This window comes from Aplidium turbinatum, chromosome 14 (genome assembly GCF_918807975.1).
Source record: "Aplidium turbinatum chromosome 14, kaAplTurb1.1, whole genome shotgun sequence".
Taxonomy (NCBI): Eukaryota; Metazoa; Chordata; class Ascidiacea; order Aplousobranchia; family Polyclinidae; genus Aplidium; species Aplidium turbinatum.
Window position 1 is genome coordinate 3,254,711 of NC_137485.1, and position 19,712 is coordinate 3,274,422.

General features: G+C 38.8%; 1 protein-coding gene across 1 annotated transcript; it reads right to left on the reverse strand.

Moving 5' to 3' along the window:
- Nucleotides 1-1,526: 1,526 nt before the first annotated feature.
- On the reverse strand, nt 1,527-18,836 carry LOC145783605 (RING finger protein 150-like). The gene is made up of 9 exons (XM_082595498.1): nt 18,630-18,836; nt 17,596-17,802; nt 17,063-17,141; nt 14,273-14,396; nt 11,386-11,521; nt 10,346-10,494; nt 9,701-9,797; nt 4,277-4,354; nt 1,527-4,030 (listed from the first exon to the last, which is right to left on the reverse strand). Exons 1-9 carry the CDS (start codon nt 18,771-18,773, stop codon nt 3,923-3,925), a joined length of 1,122 nt encoding a protein of 373 aa, XP_082451624.1. The 5' UTR covers nt 18,774-18,836; the 3' UTR covers nt 1,527-3,922.
- Nucleotides 18,837-19,712: the final 876 nt, after the last annotated feature.

Below are 19,712 nucleotides of genomic sequence, written 5' to 3' on the forward strand. Positions count from 1 at the left end.
CCGTCGGGCGAAGCCTGAAGGCGTGTTGCCGAAGGCAACACTTTCAGCGGGGGGTCTGGGGGCCTCCCCCAGAAATTTTTCAAAAACACTTCCAATTTGGTGCGCTCTGAGAGCATTTCCAAAACAAATCAAAAATAAAAATCTGTCAAATTGTGCTTCGCCTTTGTCGTGATCATGCATCCATTTAATGTCTAGAAGTCATGAACAATCTTAATTTTAACGTTGCAGGACCAAAATCCAGTGTTAGACATGGAATAATAGTTGGCTAAATATTTAATTCGTCATGAACGTTCATTCTCAGATATTCAGTTAGGCCTACAGCCCTACACTACAAAAACTAACACTTAGGCCTAAACATTACAACTGCAAGCAATTTGTACAAAAAGCTGGATAAGTTTGCCTCCTGCGTATAGAAGCTTAACGAACTAAATATTGCATCCGCACCTGAACGTTCATTGGCGAAGTAACGTTATATCAACGCTGTAAAAAGGGCAAAGGCATGACTATGAAAGCTAGTAGGCTAAAGTACATGGCGAGGAAACATCAAAAAACAGCAACAATCTTTTCGCCTTTATGATGCTGTGTACCGTGACGAGAAACCATTTTGTGCGTACGACGAGATAGTCTAGCAATTATACGCATTGGCGTCACTGGGAAAGCAACTCTAACCATAACACATGTGATTGGCTAAGCAGCTGGTGACGTTTTGCAAAACGAGTCAGGATTGGATAAAACGAAGGCGTTCTTTAACGTGGGGAAAGCAACTTTGCAAGTTGCTTTCCCTGGAGCCTCAGTGGTTGTTTCTGACAGGAGCGTTTGCGTTAATTGGCTAGACATGCGGTTTGGTGAGGACTTAGACTACTCACAAGCGCTACGAGTAACTCTAGTCACGAACACAGTAATTTTCAAGTTAAAATAGACCTGATAAAAATAATAAGTTAAACCTAGAATTCAGTCATTATATTTTGCGTAGTTTTCGCTCAGATAAGCACTGCTTTCCCTCACCGATCGTCACTGATGTAGAGGCCTTTGACGTATGGTCGGTTTACCGAGATTGACAGAGTGAAGTTTTCCGATTGTTGAAGTGTTATTGCTGGAAAATTATTTCATCTCCCGAGTGCCGCTGAATGGAGAGTCCTAAAATATGTATCCCGAGAGTCGAACCAGCGCCGCTAAATCTTGAGTCGGGCGCGTAACCACTGAGCTAACGGGGCGGACAAAGAGCTATAGTTAGATGGGCGGTACTATACGATTGACGGGATGCCTTTAAGTGTCTTGCCAAAGACATGCTCTTGAGCGGTGTTGAACTGGAATCCCATCGAACCAGGGCACTCAACCCTCCATTATGCAGCCGAATATTGAAGTCAAAACATTCGCAAGCGGGCCTGAGTCAGTGGTTCAATTCTCTAACACCACGCAAAATCTATGATCACATGGGCAATGGGCATGTTTGTTGACTTGTGAACATAACAGATTGTGACGTCACCGAGAACAAACTGACTTACTCATACAAACAATGAACCTGCTATATTGTGTATTCGCGTTGCTTTTAATAAACGCATAAAAACATGCTTTTTCAAGCGCACTTGGTAGGAGGGGTTTTCATTCAAACACAACACAAAAAGTTTATAAAAACATATTCAAACCACAGCGTTTCAAACGACAAACAAAATTGCTACACATTTTGCTAGGATTTCCATGGCAGTCGATTCCTGAGTTTCAACCGTTCAGACCTGCAACAATACAAGGCGCACAAAACAGTAGCAAGTCCAACAATATAATTATGAAGTGCTGCTACGTCATAAAAAACTATTGCTGTATTGAGACAAATCAAAATTAATAGGCTCCTGTATTTCCTTTTGGTTATGCACAATAACATTTGCAGAAAAAAATCTTGCTGTTCAACCATAATGAAGCCGTGGACTTAATTATTCTGTTTTCAACTAAGGCTGATGTTTGTATATTGGTCTCCCTGGTTAATTGGTTATCTACTAAAGTCCAAGAACGACGGCAATATAAGGCTGGCAACACTATAACAGCTTGTGATTCAACAATAATATGTATACTTTGCAGTTGTTCAGTAAGTCTCACAAGAATCTTCCCTAGCAGGGGCACTGCTAGAGGCAAGCGTGGGGATTTTGCGAGACATTCGTTGTCGTTGGCATAAGGGGAACAAGAGACGTTAAATTGTAGAGACGCTAGATTATATAGATGGAATAATAAGCAAACTCTGATGAAGACTCTGAGGAATGAAGCTGTTGATAAAACGTAATTTACTTCATATGACGTTTGTCGGCAACCTATAATTCAGACAGGAAATCTACACCTTTTGCATTGGCAGACGTTAAATCAATGCAAAAAACGACTGATTTGCTGTTTGAGAGGAATATATGATATAAAGTGCTTTTTTATCTAGCGGTACCAGGCTAGGCGCAAAATTTTCTTCAACTGTAATTTTGCCACCAGCTACTTTCACGTTTAAAATAGAAAAAACGTAGCCTGATAGGCCTTCCTTTTGTCAGGAATGTTTGGCGTAAAACACTTACGTGGGTAAACAAACTGTTCGTTTCAAACCTTTAAAATATTTTGTAAAAATGCATTTTAAACTAATTTGTTTTCGCCGTCATTTCGAACTTACAGGGTATTTGATAACAGTCTTCAGCGTTTGTTAAGACAACAAGTAGTGGTAGGGTCGCTCTTTCGCAATATTAGGCTACAGTGGCAACTTGACCCACTTTTGTACATGTAAAATCTACACGCAATTTATATTTAAGTATAATATAAGTTATGATGATGATAACTTGTCAAGGACTTTTCATGTCTTTAAGTCCATTGTGTTTTACATTTTTCTTAAAAATAAAAAATAATTTTGAAGTATTTGGCCTCCTCAAGTGCCATGAAGAAAGTACATATTATGACATCACAGGCATTGCGCTTGATACAAACAATTTGCATAATTTGAACAGAACTACACCAATAATACGCGTATACTTGGGTTATCCCGGTGAAGTGCGTCATGCATGCATGCACAGACAATGCTTGCACAATGAGAAAAAACATGATATCTCAGACAGCAAAATTGGTCTTTTTTTTATTGAATCGATTTCAAATGACCAAAAAACGACCGATTCCACTGTCTGGGTAGTTGCCATAAAAGTTTAACGGTAGAAAGGAACACCTACTTATGTTTTGCGCATATTATCAAGAATTTATTTATATTTTTGCCTAACACGATGACACACATACTAAGCAGGTGCCCCCTGATTAAATGCTAATATCTGAGTGTGCAAACAAAAACACAAATTGGAGACGTGACTGAATCCTAAGTCAGGCGTTGAACAATTCAATACAGGCAGCCTCAAGCTGCAAGTTAAGACAATCCATTTAAATTTACATACCTGCAACATGTAAAAGCAACAATAATGACGATTGTCATCTCAAACTTGGCGCTATAAGCTTCTGATTTTTAGTAACATAGTGGTGCTGGTTTGAATTTAAAAAAAAATATGATTCATTTAAAAATTAGATCTATACAAAATTTTCACCATTTTGCTGGTTAAGTACAAAAGAATAAAGCCGGAACTTTCAGAAAACATTTAAAAATCACAGAAATTTGATCTCATTGCGATTAAACAGCAATGGCGGATTCGTTGTCTCAAGTTTGCAAAAGAAAAAACAATAAAACTTCAGCGATTTTCACACAACACAAATTTTGGAACAATAACTTCCTATAAAAATGATATTCTGCTTGCTCCGTGCTGATCAAGCAGAGCCACATGCTTTATACAACACTGGTTGCATGATGGCACAACGTGGCATCACAGTACAGCGCGTGCATCATGGGCATGTGTGTAACTAGCGTTAACGTTAAGCAAACTATCTCAAAGTACAGAACAGTGCTAAGTGCAAAGCGAGGTCATAATTAAACTTTCGGGGTCTCCGGATTCAGGGGCCGCTCGATGTTGTCATTAACGCAAGGTTCTTCGCTTGCATTGACGTCATCGATCCGTGACGTCACCGGGTCGGGATCCTGGAAAATAGATGGCAACGAATTAGGTTCAGTGAATAGTGGCTTCAAATTTGTAAAAAAATATTTGCGATTTGTTCACAATCAATTAGTTTATTTTTTTGATTTAAAAAACCCAACACAAGAGCCGAACCATGATCTTGAGAGAGAAATTCAAGGAACCACTACGCAGTCGTGTTCATTAACGGTGAGCGTGTCTTAATGTATTTAAACCAAGTTACAAACACAAATTGACCATTAAGTTCATACCCGTCCGATGGCTGCGGCGGTGGCAGTGGCTACATCACTGTCGGTTGTTTCAGAGGAGAAGTTCATATTGGTGTGTTCCTGGGGAGAATGAACATGTCAAAATGGAATACAGCAATGCGTCCACAGATGTAAATTGAACCTAGTTGTTGCAATTATCAAGGTCCACATACGGTCACTTAGAGATACAGTATAGGCTACGGCCTGATTTGTCACATTCTGCAGAAGTTTCCAGATTTTGCCAAGATCTTAGTAACTGTATGAGTGAAAAATTCTACAAATAATATTTTAACGTCTTCTTGAATGTCTTCCCCAAGCGACAAAATTGGTCTTAACATCATCAGGCGTGCAAGACCAAAGACAATTTGAATCATAAAATATTAGTCACATTGTTAATCACTCAAAAACAGTCTGATTGGATGTTTTTTTAACTTACTTTTTCTACTGCTTTCCCAAGGCAACAAAAAGCTTTTGTATCATTACGACTTACGAGTCAGCAAAAAGTTTTTAAAAAAATGATAAACTTTCAGTCAGACAGTAGCAGTCATCAAAATCTGTAAAATGTCACAAACCAGGCCGCGTCTTCAGGTGGCCGTGGTTCACGTTTAAACAACTGAACTTATTGCAGACATTTGTGACGCCATGGAATGTGAAGTATTAAGAAAAAGGAACAGAGAAGAAAAAGCAGCACCAAAGACAATTCTGTCAGCTACATTCAGTAACAGGCCTCGAAACAACTTTTTTTCCGGCGGCCAAACGTGTCCGACTGAAGCAAGCTGTTCGGCGGTCAATCACAAACACATAGCGGCCATCAGAACTTCGACACGCATCAACATACAGTCTTCAAAATTAGCACATTTTTACTTCGGCAGAAACGTTGCCGAGGCCAAACGACAAAAGTTGATATTGCCTCGGCAGTTGCTGTGAACGTTTATCACGAAACAATTGTACCAAAACATGCAAAACGAGAAGCGAAAAATATACTAGAGTAGTCTATCACGACCGTACTGTTTGATTTGTTGTGATGTAATAATACCAAAAGTAGCGATAAAGCGAGCTACAAGATACGCACGTCGCACGCTGTTACAGTAATTCACGTTAACTAACTCACGGGGGGAAAAGTAAGTTAACTTTGGGTTGATTCAACGTTCGAGTCAGCACAAATCGATTTAATTTTCCCGGCGGGTTGTATTGCGTAACAGCATAACCCAATAAGAAATTTACGTTTGTTTTACATTAATTCGTCATCTAACATCGTTGAATTATCATAAAATAACGTTAATAGCTCAACCAGGTACCGGTAACAATTAATAGCTCCCTGCGAGAAGATTGCCTCAATTTACGTATACACTAACATAATTTCGGCACAATTGGGATAACTGCGAACAACACAAAGTCTGTTTGATAAAGAACTAGCTGTCAGAATCGGAATCATCAGATGCTGTATCGGAGCACGAGGTTGTCGCGTCATTACTGGAATCAGACACATCAAGGGGCTCTTCGCTTGGCTGTAAATCTACACCGTCTTCGCCGTTCACAATGAAGCGTCCACGTTTTGCGGCTTTCGGGCTTTGATGCCAATCCACACGCCTCTTTCTTTTTCGTAGAGCTCCATCAGGGTGTTGACTAAGGAAAGGAACAAATCTATGGCTGTGCCATAACGACTGGGAGGAATGTCTAACCATAACCTTACAAGCGCTCGTGTGGCCTCGGCATTTTTATTGCCGATGCTAATGCGCCATTCATGCATCTGCGTCAGCAATGAAGACTGAATATATCACATCAATAAAGTGTATTGTGATGTCACTTGCATCCTGCTTATGTCAGACATCAGCTGCTTGGTCAATCAATAATGTTAACAATTCAAGCATAGACAGGGTGTAGTGTGATTTATCGGGTGCTTTGACTGCTTTCTAATCCTTTGTGATTATAAGTGGCAAAGTACTTTATTCACAAGGCCGCTTGCGTAAAATTTTCTCGGAATTTCATGGCGGACAAATGCGGCCAACGGAAGTGCGAGACCCGGCGGACAAAATGTCAGTTTTTGTAGGTTAATCGCGGCCATGGCCGCCTTCAGTTTCGAGGCCTGCAGTAATAAGATCCACTACATAATCCTTACAATCAAAACTTTAAACAACAATTTTAGTTTAAGTTGGTCATCTAAGGCTAGAAAATACATCAGTGCAAACATAATATATAACTTAGCAACGTTATGTTTTTTGTGTATACAAAAAAGTTTGTTCGCGTTGTAAAATCACGTTGTAAATATTTACACCAGCCAGTTGCGACGTCATTACACCTGATGGCTTAGGGTGTACCATTTTGCAAAAAGTTTTTAGAAATTAGTGCGGCTATGTATTACGCTTACGGGTTTCCACTTTTGTTAAAAAGTATTTTGGTTAAGTTTCAGAATTTTTCCGCCAAAACTGTAGTTCTGCCGCCATTTTTTCAAAATGGCGGCCAGATGAGATATTATGGAAATCTACAGCCTTAAACTGGCGTAATGTGATCATATAATATGTCGATTAAGGGGTTTTTGGGGTCGCAAAACACGAATTTGGAGTCAAAAACGCTCTACGGCAACAGTTTTGCAAAGTGAATTTTGACATATAGATGTGACCACACTTTTTTGAACTGCAGATTTACATGAAAAGTGCATCTTATTGTCATTTCAACCTTGAAATGCATGTATGCATAAACTTTTCTAGTCGGTGTGATTATATCAATCAGTATGAGGAAAAAATTAACATGTACTTTCTCGTGTACTTTCAGATCCGATAAAAACCTTCTAACTAGTCTACACTCTACAGTAGCCTGTAGGCCTAGCCTACTTAGTTACTAACTTACCTGCTTACTAACTAATGGACGGCAACAGAGCACCCCACAGCAGACTAAAAGGTTCGAAAAACCGAAGTGAACTCTCCCAACTGGGTAAATGCCTTACTTCTACACGACGAAGATCATCATCAGCTACAGTGACGAAGAGTAGCTAGTCAAGTGATCCTACGCAAGATTCAGATCAGTTATGAAACTGAATGAGACGGCCGGTGAAACACATCGGTAATTGGCACAAAAACTAAAAAGAAAGTACTTCCTCATTGGAAACACTAGCAAAGACTAGGTATTTCTAAGCTTCCTAGAAGCTCTGACGTTCTAGCTAGGCTGTTGTTCTTCAAAGACGAAAGTCACAGAATGATCAACCAACCCATCGTGATAGCAAGGGAGGAAATTCGCCGGACAGGCATGAAAACATCATTTTGGCGTCGGTTTGGTATTTGGTAAGAAAAACGAGAAACAATTTGGAACAGAGAAGGAATCGTGTAAGGTTATTGTTAAAAATGCCGATATAGACCGGCATCTGAAGAATTTGTATCAAACTTGGTATCAACTAGAACTTGATTCTAGGCGTGAGAGGAATAATAGTGATTCATTTAAAAAACGTTTGCGTGATATGAAAGAAAAGCTTAAGGATCCTCTGAATTATTATATATAAGACTACCTCGCGGTCAATTCTCATGCATTTTGGTATCATTTACTGGGAGAAATTTGGAATATCTGAAAAATCAGCTCCAGCGAGATCAAGTAGATTGCGCATTGGGCAGAGATGCTCTGCAGATGAGACATGGCTTAACTAGAGAAAAACGACACAGCGCAGCTGGTGAAAGGAAACAGAAAGAGGATGTTGCTGACAATTTGAAAACAGTGAAGTTGGACTTTAGTAGAGATGAAGAAACAGAAAGTGACAGTGACGACTGGAAAACTCCTGAAAGGAAAAGAAAGAAAATGGATATTATGTCGCCTACAGCTTTAATATCTGATCGACTTGGATTGAGCTATTGGAAAAGAACAATGTTCTTGGCTGCTGTGGTGGCTCAAGCGTCCGGCATACAAGTCGACCTACTAATATCTCAGTCACAACAGCTCATAGACTGGCTAATAAGATTCCAGGCCTCTGATTTGACAATAATTCACTGGGACGGTAAGATTCTGAAAATGAGAGGAAATGTTTCATTAGAACGGTGATGTGTGTATGTGTCTGGCGTTAGTTTTGATGAGGAAGGTAGCCTAATGCAAAAATGAAGTAGCTGCTGCGGTGCCTGAGATACCAGACGGCACCGGATCATTTCAGGAACAGGCCGTAAAAAAATTGGTGGAAGACTAGAGAGTGAAAGGTGCCATTGGTGGTATGGTATTTGATACAACTGCAGCCAACTCAGGAAAGTGGCAAGGTGCTTGTACATTGCTGGAGGCAACAATTGGCAAAGCAACTTGGAACTTACTGATCAAGAGTGGCTACAAATGCCAGTATCAGAATGGAAAAATTTCAGTGATCATAAGAAACTCAACAAATTCGTTTTGAACGTAAGGGTGGTCAACGATATTGTGGAACTCGGGATTAAGCTAATCACTGATTTTATTGACAGGCGTTTTGACAAGAGCCACCGGCAAGCTCTCTTGCTTGTTGTGCAATAGCACAAAGAACAGTTCTTAGATTACAAAAAAGCTACCTTAGCCAAACTCAATTGTTAAAGAAATTCGTCCAAGAATTTAGTGAATTGAGTGTTTGCATAACTCTGGTAGGCTATTGTGTTGATGAAATACTGGGAATTAAAATCAATCAGAACTGAAGCATAAGGAATAGCATGCAGAAGAAACAGGGATGGATCGTGTTTGAGAGTGATTAACTCAATGTGTTTGTAAATGAATCGTGTTGTTATTTTAAAAGTTTGACAATATTTCAGGAATATTCATTCTGGGGTAAGGTATTCCTGGTCAGGTTGTGTCCATGTCTGTAAAATTTCACCATAAATATCAAGTGGTAAAGTTTCACTTTGCAAAATTGTTGTCGTAGAGCGTTTTTGACTTCAGATTCGTGTTCTGTGACCCCAAAAACCCCGTAATTGGCATATTACATGTTCACATTGCGCCAGTTTAAGGCTGTAGATTTCCATAATATCTTATCTGGCCGCCATTTTTTCAAAATTTTTTCAAAATGGCGGCAGAACCACAGTTTTGGCGGGAAAATTCTGAAACTCCACCAAAATACTTTTTAACAAAAGTAGAAACCCGTAATACATAGCCGCAATACTAATTTCTAAAAAACTTTTGCAAAATGGTACACCCTGAATCTGATGAGTCACACACGACCAAGTAGTTTCCTTGCTCACCACAAACTGACAGGCAAGACCAAACGTGACCTGCACTGTGTTGTGGAGGGCGTAAAGGTTATGAAAACAGAAATAAGAGATATCAAAACCAAATATGGTTATAATGCTGCTCATAGAATCCGCATAATCAAAAAAAGTTTTACGCCGGCACCAGTTGAAGCATGACAAGCAAATGGATACAAAATATTATATAACAAGATCACATACCAATTGATACAATCCTTTTAAAATTTAAAGCAAAACAGAAAAGCTCGCTTACCCCCATCTCTGTGGCTTTGATGGCATTGACTTTACACATAGGACAGGTTTGTTTGCATTGCAGCCATGGGTCGACGCATTTCTTGTGGAAAATGTGGCTGAAAATAAGTTGCAAAATATTAGTTATATTTTATCCATAGTCTACATGATGATGTATTGGTCGTATCTAGGCTTTTGCCAATTGTTGAAAATTAAAAAGTGGACGAAAAGACAAGAAAGCCAATGTTCTTGACACTTGTTAACCTTCAGGCGTGACTTGTCAACGACAAAATAGCTAAATCTTGAGTGATGACATACAGGGGCCCTCACCACTCGGCTATGCAGCCGGTATGTTTAATTTGAGTGCATGAAACGTATCTGCAAAATTTAAAATTTTGAAAACGAAACCAGCCTATGGAATGAAAGTTAAAAAATTGTCCTGAAAGCAAAATCTTGGATGGTTCGCATGGTTATACAAACGTTTCGTCTTAGTGAGGTTTCGAACAAATGACTCAAGCTCGACCACCAAAGTTTAAGATAAGCATGGAATAAGTATGAAATAACGTGCAACTCGTGTCATTCGTCAGTCAGGTTTATTATTTAAATCACCACAATGTTCCAGCTGCACTGGCTGCCAAACAAAACCGGTCATGACTCCCTTACTTACTTGCATGGTAAGTTTCGAACCCGGTCCCCACCGCTGTAAACCTCCAAACAAATGGCGCACGTGCCCTCACCGATCAGCTGATCGTCATGCTCCAGTGATCGTGACGGAATCTTCGCGATCACCTTCCGAACAACTTCTTGCTGACGTTGCTATGACAACATATAAATAATTGAATCATTTTGTAAATCAATCGCATGTGACAGGGCAACTTCCTCAACACGTGTGGACCACAATGTTGCGTCGCTCCAGCAAGCGCTACGTGGTTTTGTAACGCACCATAACAATCCGCTTAATGTTTGAACTTGCAGAAGCATAACAGCTGGCAAGGTTTAAGGCAGGGGTTCTTAACCGGGGGATAAATTTTACCTACCGAGGGGGTAAATTTACTGAATCATAAATTAAAGCAAACTTCATTTTTTCAGTTATCAGAACAGAACACTCTGGTCTCTGTTCAGAACACTCTGTTCTCCTTTATCACACCGAAGTCGATGGCTCTCTAGGGGCCTTGTTTTGTCTCGAGTTTTCGAACTAGCCTACATGATGAAATCGAGATTTTTCCTCGAGAATGCAAATCCAAGTTGAGCAAGCACTTTGGCGACAATAAATTTATTGGTGCATTGGCTTCCGACATTTTTTCAAGTTTGAACCCGCTCAATATGCAAATGCAAGGAAAGGTACAGTTGTACACGATAAAATTCAGGGCTTTCAGACAAAATTAGATCTGTGGAGTAGAAGTTGCTTATTTCTGTTGCTAAAACACAACGTTTTTCTTTTCAAGAGAGTGTAAGTGTTTTAGAAATTTCGTTTCAATTCGACATCAAAGTTTCATTATTAATTATATAATAAATTTATTTTCATCGTGTTATTAAATATTGTTCGCACAGACATGAAGACTATTATGTTTCTTCTTCAAGGAAATGACGCGACTTGGCGTTGTCACCGCGCGACACTGAACAAGCGACTAAAAATATAAGTGGGAACCACAATGGGTGATTGTTACGTGAGGTTCCAGAATAAAGCAACTAATAACAACGTCATACCCGTCCTCTGTTGTGGGTGTGCACCAGCCGGAACCTCTGGATGTAATAGAATATGAGCCAGGCCAGGGACACCAGCATCAGAACCATGAAGGCGACACTTACAAATATTATCGAAGTCTTCTGTAGTTCCAATGACCTACATGTAGAGACATGACATGTTCACTGTTCAGGCTAACAGCTTTGTTTGTGCTTTGAGACTAATCCCGGGATTGGAGATTCTCCAAAATGGAGAGATTACCCTGAAATCGAATATTCCGGGTACTCATGAAACTTAATTCCGGGACTAGAAAATTAAGTTCAATTTTTTTTCGGTTCTATGCTTCAACAAACCAGAATATTCCAGAATAGTGATTCAACAAACCAGAATATTCCAAGAGAACAAGAAACAAACTGTTGTGACCATAACCTCTAATGAAAATGTTCATGTTGTCTCTGAAGCGTTTTAAAGTGTTCCTGAGTTATTACCATGTTGTCTTATTTAACGATGTTGTACTCTATGGACATGCGTTTTGTATTCATGCCTTGTCTTGTGTATAGCTTCAGACATAACTAAAGCCAAGATCACCCACAAAAATAACACAGAGCAGACAGCAAAAATCCGTCTTGTTTAAATGTAAAAATGGCCGATTTTACTGTCTGGGAGTCGCCAATGGCGCCTACGATGTTGTTAATTTTTGTTAAGAGAACAGTTGCTCACCCATTACTCATCTCATCTATGCAACTCATCCATCACACTAAATTTACTGTGGCGTCCATACCACCACAGGCAGATATTATTGGGCTTGAACCACGGCGACCTAGATTGAACCTTTTACTCACGACGTTGGTTCACAGCGAGTTTATAATCACGAACGATCTGATAACTCAAGCAGCTGAGTCATGCCAGTGCAACAGGTGAACTGACATCCACAATTCATATACATTGGGATTGCACATTATGAAGCTCATCGGCTGCTTTCTCAGAAACGGAAGTCAATTGGAATATCAATAACACCACCAGATATCGCTCTTAAGTTTAGGAAGGTAACCATCTCAAAGAAAGTCATGAGTTGGGTTTGAATGACAAGGTTTTAAAGGCATACTAAATGAAATTTAATTAAATTTAACGGGAATTAAGCATTAAAATGCGTAAACTGAACATTCAAGAACACATTTCAAAAAAAAATTACCGAAAATAATTTGTTTTGAATGGCACTGGCAAGGCCCAAAGTTTCATTTATTTTTAATTTTTTCAAAATGACAAAAAAGTGGAAACACTGCTCCAGAATACGTCATTATCGACAGCAATAACAAAAGCCACGTTACCACATCTGATGTTTTAACATCAGATCTGATGTTTTGAGCAAACTGTCTGATGTTTTGATGTTGAAATCTGATGTTTTGATGTACATACATACATAGCCTACAATTAAATCGCCCGCAGTAACAATTATTGCTCGATCAGCTGATTGCTCGCCTATAGTGACGTAGACTGTACAGTCGCACGCTTCGCTGCTCACGCCCATTCCCGTTTTGAAAGCTCTGACAAAAGCACGCACGGAATGCTGATCAGACCGCAATGGGGCAAAAGTTTATTGAAAATCGTTTTATGGTAGCATGTTAAACACAAAGAACATGTATAATCGCCAAGTCAGTTTTTTCCTTTACTATCCCTTTAATGTAGGATCAAACGGAGCGCGTGTTAATAATTAATAGAAAATGTCAGTCTTGCTGTTGTTGTTGACAGACAAGAGTTGCGAGTATGAACTATTTAAAGTGATTGATCCACGATCATATAATACAAAAGTGAATGCATGCATGATGTTAAAAGCATTCATTATTTCCCTATTGAATAGTTAAGGCTACCAGTGCCTTTTTGTTATCCACTGCTTCCGGAAAAACCAACTTTTCAGCTCACAGAATAAATTTATTTATTTCTGAAAAAATAAAACTATGCATTCAATAAGGAAGTTCGATATTTCGTCACGTGCTCTATCCCACACTGCCGCACCAAACATTCATTTAAATTTACGTTTTTTTGTGCGATTGTAAAATATAATAATTTTCAGTTCCTCCAGGGTAAGTTTAGCAAAATATTTCCTTAAGTTTTATGACCCCCCATGTATGAACAACATGTTTTTATGTTTGGGTCATACAATTTCATGCTGACAGTGTTGACTATAGCATCGTGCGTGCGCCAACAATATATCCTGTAAATAGTTTTCTAAATACGCATTCTATTTTTATCCGAATGACGTTGGCTTATCATGAATTAAGCTTTGTGAAAAAGAATTCTGCAGACAATAACAAACAAAGCTTTAATAAACTAATTATGACTCAAGTCTCAATCCTATGCCGCTTGCGCTAGTTATCTGGTGTGAGGAACAATTTGAAAAACCAAAACAATTATGAGATGTGAACCCCATGGCGATCTCACTGGCTTGAGTGAACAAGCATCACCGTGGCTACCTTGAGGCGCGGCCTTATTTGCGACATTTTGACCACCACTATTGCTACTGTTTGAGTAAAATTTTATAAGCTTTGTTACTTTTTGTTCAATGGTAATGACGTACAAGGTTTGTTATCTTATGGAAGCAGTAAAAAATGAGAAAAAGTAACTTAAAAACTGTTCAATTAGACTGTTAGCATGCGGCTAACATTCTGACAGAAATTTTCCGAATGAAATTTTGTTTGTATTACGAAAATTTCATTCAGACAGCTATCAAAAGTCGGAAAATGTATCAAAGCAGGCACCCAGAAGACGTGAACCCTTGAAATTGGAGTAGGGAAATGGGACTAACCAGTAACCACACTAACCTATTAACCCCAGATACCTGGAGAGGTTAATTCTAATGTACAAGAAATCTGTGCTGTTAAAAGTTAAAACAATGTCAAAGTCGTTTCTTACCCATTGGGACTGTGGCTGTTCCCTTTCGTGATAGTTGCAAAGACACTTTGGCCGCCCCAGACAAGCATGCCCACAGTGTTGCCAAGCTCAAATTCTATTGAGACAGCAACAATACCAACAGCCCCTGCAGTCACAATGGGATTTGTTATAAAAAATTTCAAACAATAAAATTTCTAGTAGGCACTTTTAGTGATAATAATCAGCATTGTGCAAATGGCAATACCATTCAAATACTGACATCCATAGGCGTCGATTTTTTCTTAGAAGAGAGGAATTCTGGCGAGAGTTTTCAAACAGATTTCATTGAATGTGTATGTTCGCAAATTCGCAATGGTTTAGTCTTCAAAATGAGCATATTTTTACTTCGGCAAAAACGTTGCCGAGGCCAAACGGCAAAAGTTGAAATTGCCTCGGCAATTACTGTGAATATTTATTAGGAAAAGATTGTACTAAAACATGTAAAACGAGAAGCGAAAAATATACTAGAGTAGTCTATTACGAACGCATTGTTTGATTTGTTGTGATGTAATAATACCAAAAGTAGTGATAAAGCGAGCAACGCGATACGCACGCTGTTACGGTAATTCACGTTAAAAAACTCACCGGCAGGGGAAAGTAAGTTAATTTTGGGTTGATTCAACGTTCGAGTCAGCACAAATCGATTCAATTTTTCCGGCGGGTTATATTGCGTAACAACAATGCCCAATACGAAATTTACGTTTGTTTTACATTAATTCGACATCTAGCGATGTTGAATTATCATAAAATAACGTTAATTACTCAACCAGGTACAGGTAACATATTAATAGCTCCCTGCGAGAAGATTGCCTCGATTTACGTATACACTAACATAATTTCGGCACAATTGGGATAACTGCGAACAACACAAAGTCTGTTTGATAAAGAACTAGTTGTCAGAATCGGAATCATCAGATGCTGTATCGGAGCACGAGGTTGTCGCATCATCACTGGAATCAGACACATCAAGAGGCTCATCGCTTGGCTGTAAATCTATACCATCTTTGCCGTTCGCAATGAAGCGTCCACGTTATGCGGCTTTCGGGCTTTGATACCACTCCACAGGCCTCTTTCTTTTTCATAAAGATCCATCAGGGTGTTGACTAGGAAACAAATCTATGCTGTGCCATAACGACTGGGAGGAATGTTTAACCCTAACGTTACAAGCGCTCGTGTGGCCTCGGCATTTTTATTGCCGACGCTAATGCGCCATTTGCCGACGCTAATTTCGAAGACTGAATTTATCGCATTAATAAGGTGTATTGTGGTGTCACTTGCATCCAGCTTATCGTGAGACATCAGCTGCTTGATCACTCAATAAGGTTAACAATTCAAGCATATACAGGGTGTATTGTGATTTATCGAGTGCTTTAACTCTTTTCTAGTCCTTTGTAATTATAAGTGGCAAAGTACTACTACTTTAATTTACAAGGCCGCTTGTGTAAAATTTTCTCGGAACTTCATGGCGGACAAATGCGGCCGACGGAAGGGCGAGACCCGGCGGACAAAATGTCGGTTTTTGTAGGTTAATCGCGGCGATGGCCGCCTTCAGTTTCGAGGCCTGAATTATAGGGTGATAGTTTTATAAAAGATTCTCCCAGCTGGGCACATGTCTAAGCGCCGGCGAAGTAGGAAGTAACCCAAATAAAACATCCAGCAATAGTAAGATTGAATCAACATTCTAGTCTGGTGTAGTCTAAGAAAACTAGTTTTTTCTTGTAATCTTGTTGTCCTTACAATCACCTCGGCAATTGCCGACGCTAATTTCGAAAAGTGTGGTTAGTCTTTCTCGCAAAGACTGCGTTTAGCGTCGCTGCAGCAATTAAGCTTTAATAGGTTGGATGTTTTCTTTCTTGCATCTTGCGATCTTATGAGCGCTGCTAAACTAAACAAACTTCTTTTTCCTTTGCGACCTAAAAAGCGCGTGACTCGTGACCTGTTATCTTTAAAGTGGCGCCTTCGGATTTGCCGCATTTGTAAAAGCGATTGTTTTTAGTATAATACGTCTTTAGTTTGTGTCGGTTATTTTATTGTCATGTTCATTATGATGTCATATTCACATTCCCTTACGCTGACCGGGAACTGAAGTTTGATTGTGACGTAACGAAAGTGAGACCATTCGGAGAAAAGATCAAATTGCCGACGCAAATTTGGAGAAAAGATCAAACGTGGCTTTCTCTCACCAGGAATTGCCAACTGTGGCAGTTGCCGTAGCAACAACAATGCAGTGCGTACCGCCGTTTTTCCACGCAGCGTTGTTACGGAATTGCTTTGTTCTGTCGGATACCTAGCGAGAGACATAGCGAAAAACAAGAAGTTGCGCTGCAGTTGGTTGGATAGTCCAGCGTTTAAGAAAAACGAAAATAGTTGTAACGAATACTTCATAAGTGGCATGAAAACAGGGTGGGCGAAACACATTTTGCCCACCCTCGTTTCACGGCAGGGTGGGCGTCGCCCACCCTGCCCACCCTATTTCGACGCCTATGCTGACATCTAATTTGCTTCCATATGAATGTTATGAATGTAGTAAGTTTTAAACTAACTAATTTGCTACCAAAAGAATGTAGTAAGTTTTAAACTAACTCTTATACCTTAATATATAAACATTTTACAATAAACAGAAATTTAACAGACATACATGTAACAACATAGGCAGAATTTCTAAAGAATGTAAAACAGTTTCATTAAGTAGAGTTGAGGAGTGATACCTAAGCTAGTTGAGGTATAAACAATAAACTTGCCACTTATATCGGTTACAACATCATCATTTACCTCGGTGGCTCATTTGCATGAGCGTAGGTTGTCCTTTGTAATCGTACACAAGAATACCTTTGGCATTACGATGCTGTGCCTAAACATTACGTGGAAATCAACTTAACAAAAACCTTCTTTAAAATAATTGTTTTGAAGGATGCCTAGGTAGGCCATGATATTTACTAGTACATTTTTGAAACAGCAAAAAGTATGAAAAACATTCAAACAACAACTTTTCCATGTCAGATATTTTAGAGTTGATAGATACCTGTGTTCTGTATGCATGATCACTGGTCAGTTTATCACAATGGATGTACTGTTCGATACCCCATCAAGTTGTACAAATAACCTCAATATAACCGAAAGTGCTTAACGAAAGTGCTCAATATAACTGAAAGCACTTAATAAATTTATTTATAGACAAGAGATGGTTCAACCATCCTTTGATTCTTTTATCATCTCATTTAAGCTATCAATCATGTAAGTCATGCTATCAATCAATGTTAGGTAAATTCATTTATGTAAAACTGAAAAAAAACAAAGGCACATACGTTTAATATCTTTTGAGAAAAATCGCATTCTCCTCTTGCAACAAGAGCTATCCAATCTTGTGATTTATTGACATGGCTGTACTCGGAATTACATCCGTATTCGAGACCATTTTCATAGAAACCATGATAAGGTAATTGTATCAAACCAGACACATTGGATATTGGGGAGTCAGATCCATATGCACCTTCTTCCTCTTCTGCAGACCCCTTTTAACATGACAGTTGATGAATAAAACCTTTTACTGGTACATTATAATGAAAAGTATATGTGCCAATTATATATCAAACATGGTTATAATATTCTACTAAAGTAGGCAAATCGATAAAGAAACGAGCATGCAAACCAACATTGGGCATGAGCAACATGTTTAAGTAATATTAATTAGCAGAACTTAGCAGCAACAATTCTTGTAAAACTTTATATGATATAAAGAATTTGGAGCTGGTATACAAGTCCCCTCCCTTGGTAACTCATGACAAAGACAGGACTCGACCAAACGTATAGGGTGAAACTACTTTACCTTTGCTTTACTGTTCACACACTTCAATCCACATGTTTTGGTCAATTCCTCTTTGTCATGAGTTACCAAGGGGGGGGGGGGGAGACTTGTATACCAGCTCCAAGATTTTTATATACATTTAACAATAGTAGACTTTTATGAACAACCAAGCAAACAATTTTAAGTAGATTGGTGGTTCTTATATTGCTTTAAGAATTGATTGATGGTACAAAACTTTCCATTTGCGAGTGGAATGTTGCTCAAACCTTGAAGCTGCAGGTTTTTGTTTGACTCTCTTAAGGAGCTATTGTCAGTTATAAAATGATTTTATCTGGTGAAAGCTCCTGAATAAGAACTCGTGTCAGACAAAAATCTGCACCTTCGAGCTATGAGCAACATTCTATTCACAATTCTTAGATGACTTGTTTATTTATATAAGAAAAGTTTTCATCAATGATGATGGACAGTTTGTAAATTGAAGTAGGCTAAATAATCTAAAATAAAAATGTGTATTATATACAACATCAATCATACCAAAGTTCTGATAGTCCCGTCATCACCATTTGTATAATTGAACAAGACATGAGCTCCAATGTAACGCCCTACAACGCTAATGGCTGTTGCATTGCAGAAAACATAAAAGAAACAGAACAAACAAAGCAAATTTTTTACTGTCATGTTTTGCGAATACTTTTGTTTTCTTACAATAAAAGGTTACAATTTATAAATGCACATTTTGAGTAAAAGGCAATCTGCAAAAACAAACCACACATTTCTAACCAAGTAACATCAGCATCACAAACTAACAAGAAAACCTCATCCTCATTTGCTGGCTTGATGCTATTCTCCCACTAATTTTCTCTTGGTCTTGCTTCTTTATCTTTGTGGACTAGAAACATTTAAATTCTTTGCTTGGCTAAATACCATTCTATATCGTACCATATTTCACCGTTTCAAGAATCTAGAACACTGCCGATACTACTTAATAAACTACAGTAATACATGTAGTAATGTTACTCGATTACTAAAATCTCTTTATTAGATCCAAAGGACCAGGTGTTAAATTGCATACCGTACACAGTAGGCCTACGCTTTAAAATGTCTGTTGGTGTATTAAAGTTTTGCAATGTATGATGTAGATATCTTTTTGGTTTAATTATGCATTACAAGCTTTCCAAGACTTAGCATTCTCAACAACAATTGCTACCGTGTAAACCTTCTCACAAAACACAGTATGGCAGCTCAGCATTTTAGCAAGTGTGAGACATGCTGCGTAAGAAATTCATTAAGCTGTCATTAAATTAAGTACCGTAGCCAGGAATTTTGAAAGGGGGGGTTTTGACGACCCAGCGGCGGGGGGTCTGGGGAGCCTCCCCCAGAAAATTTTGAAAAATTACTTTGATTTTGGTGCATTCTGAGAGCATTTTCAACAAAAATGTGGTTACAAATATTCCTGTAAAATGGTGGTGTCTGGTGGCATAGCAAAAGGATAAGATCATGTTTTCTTTGGCATTTTTCGGAAATAAAGCTAAGTCTCTATGTTTTCTTGTTGTTAATTCCTGGCTGAGATGTTTGGGAGATGTTTGGTATTGGCAAAACTTGCTCTTTTAATGCAAT

Coding starts and splice junctions, on each gene's coding strand:
- LOC145783605 (XM_082595498.1), bottom strand. CDS start 18,773: ATGACAGTAAAAAATTTGCTTTGTTTGTTCTGTTTCTTTTATGTTTTC. Junction 17,142..17,595: donor TTTCTCAAAAGATATTAAAC/GTATGTGCCTTT, acceptor CGTAATGTTTAG/GCACAGCATCGTAATGCCAA. Junction 9,798..10,345: donor GTTCGAAACTTACCATGCAA/GTAAGTAAGGGA, acceptor ACTTATTTTCAG/CCACATTTTCCACAAGAAAT.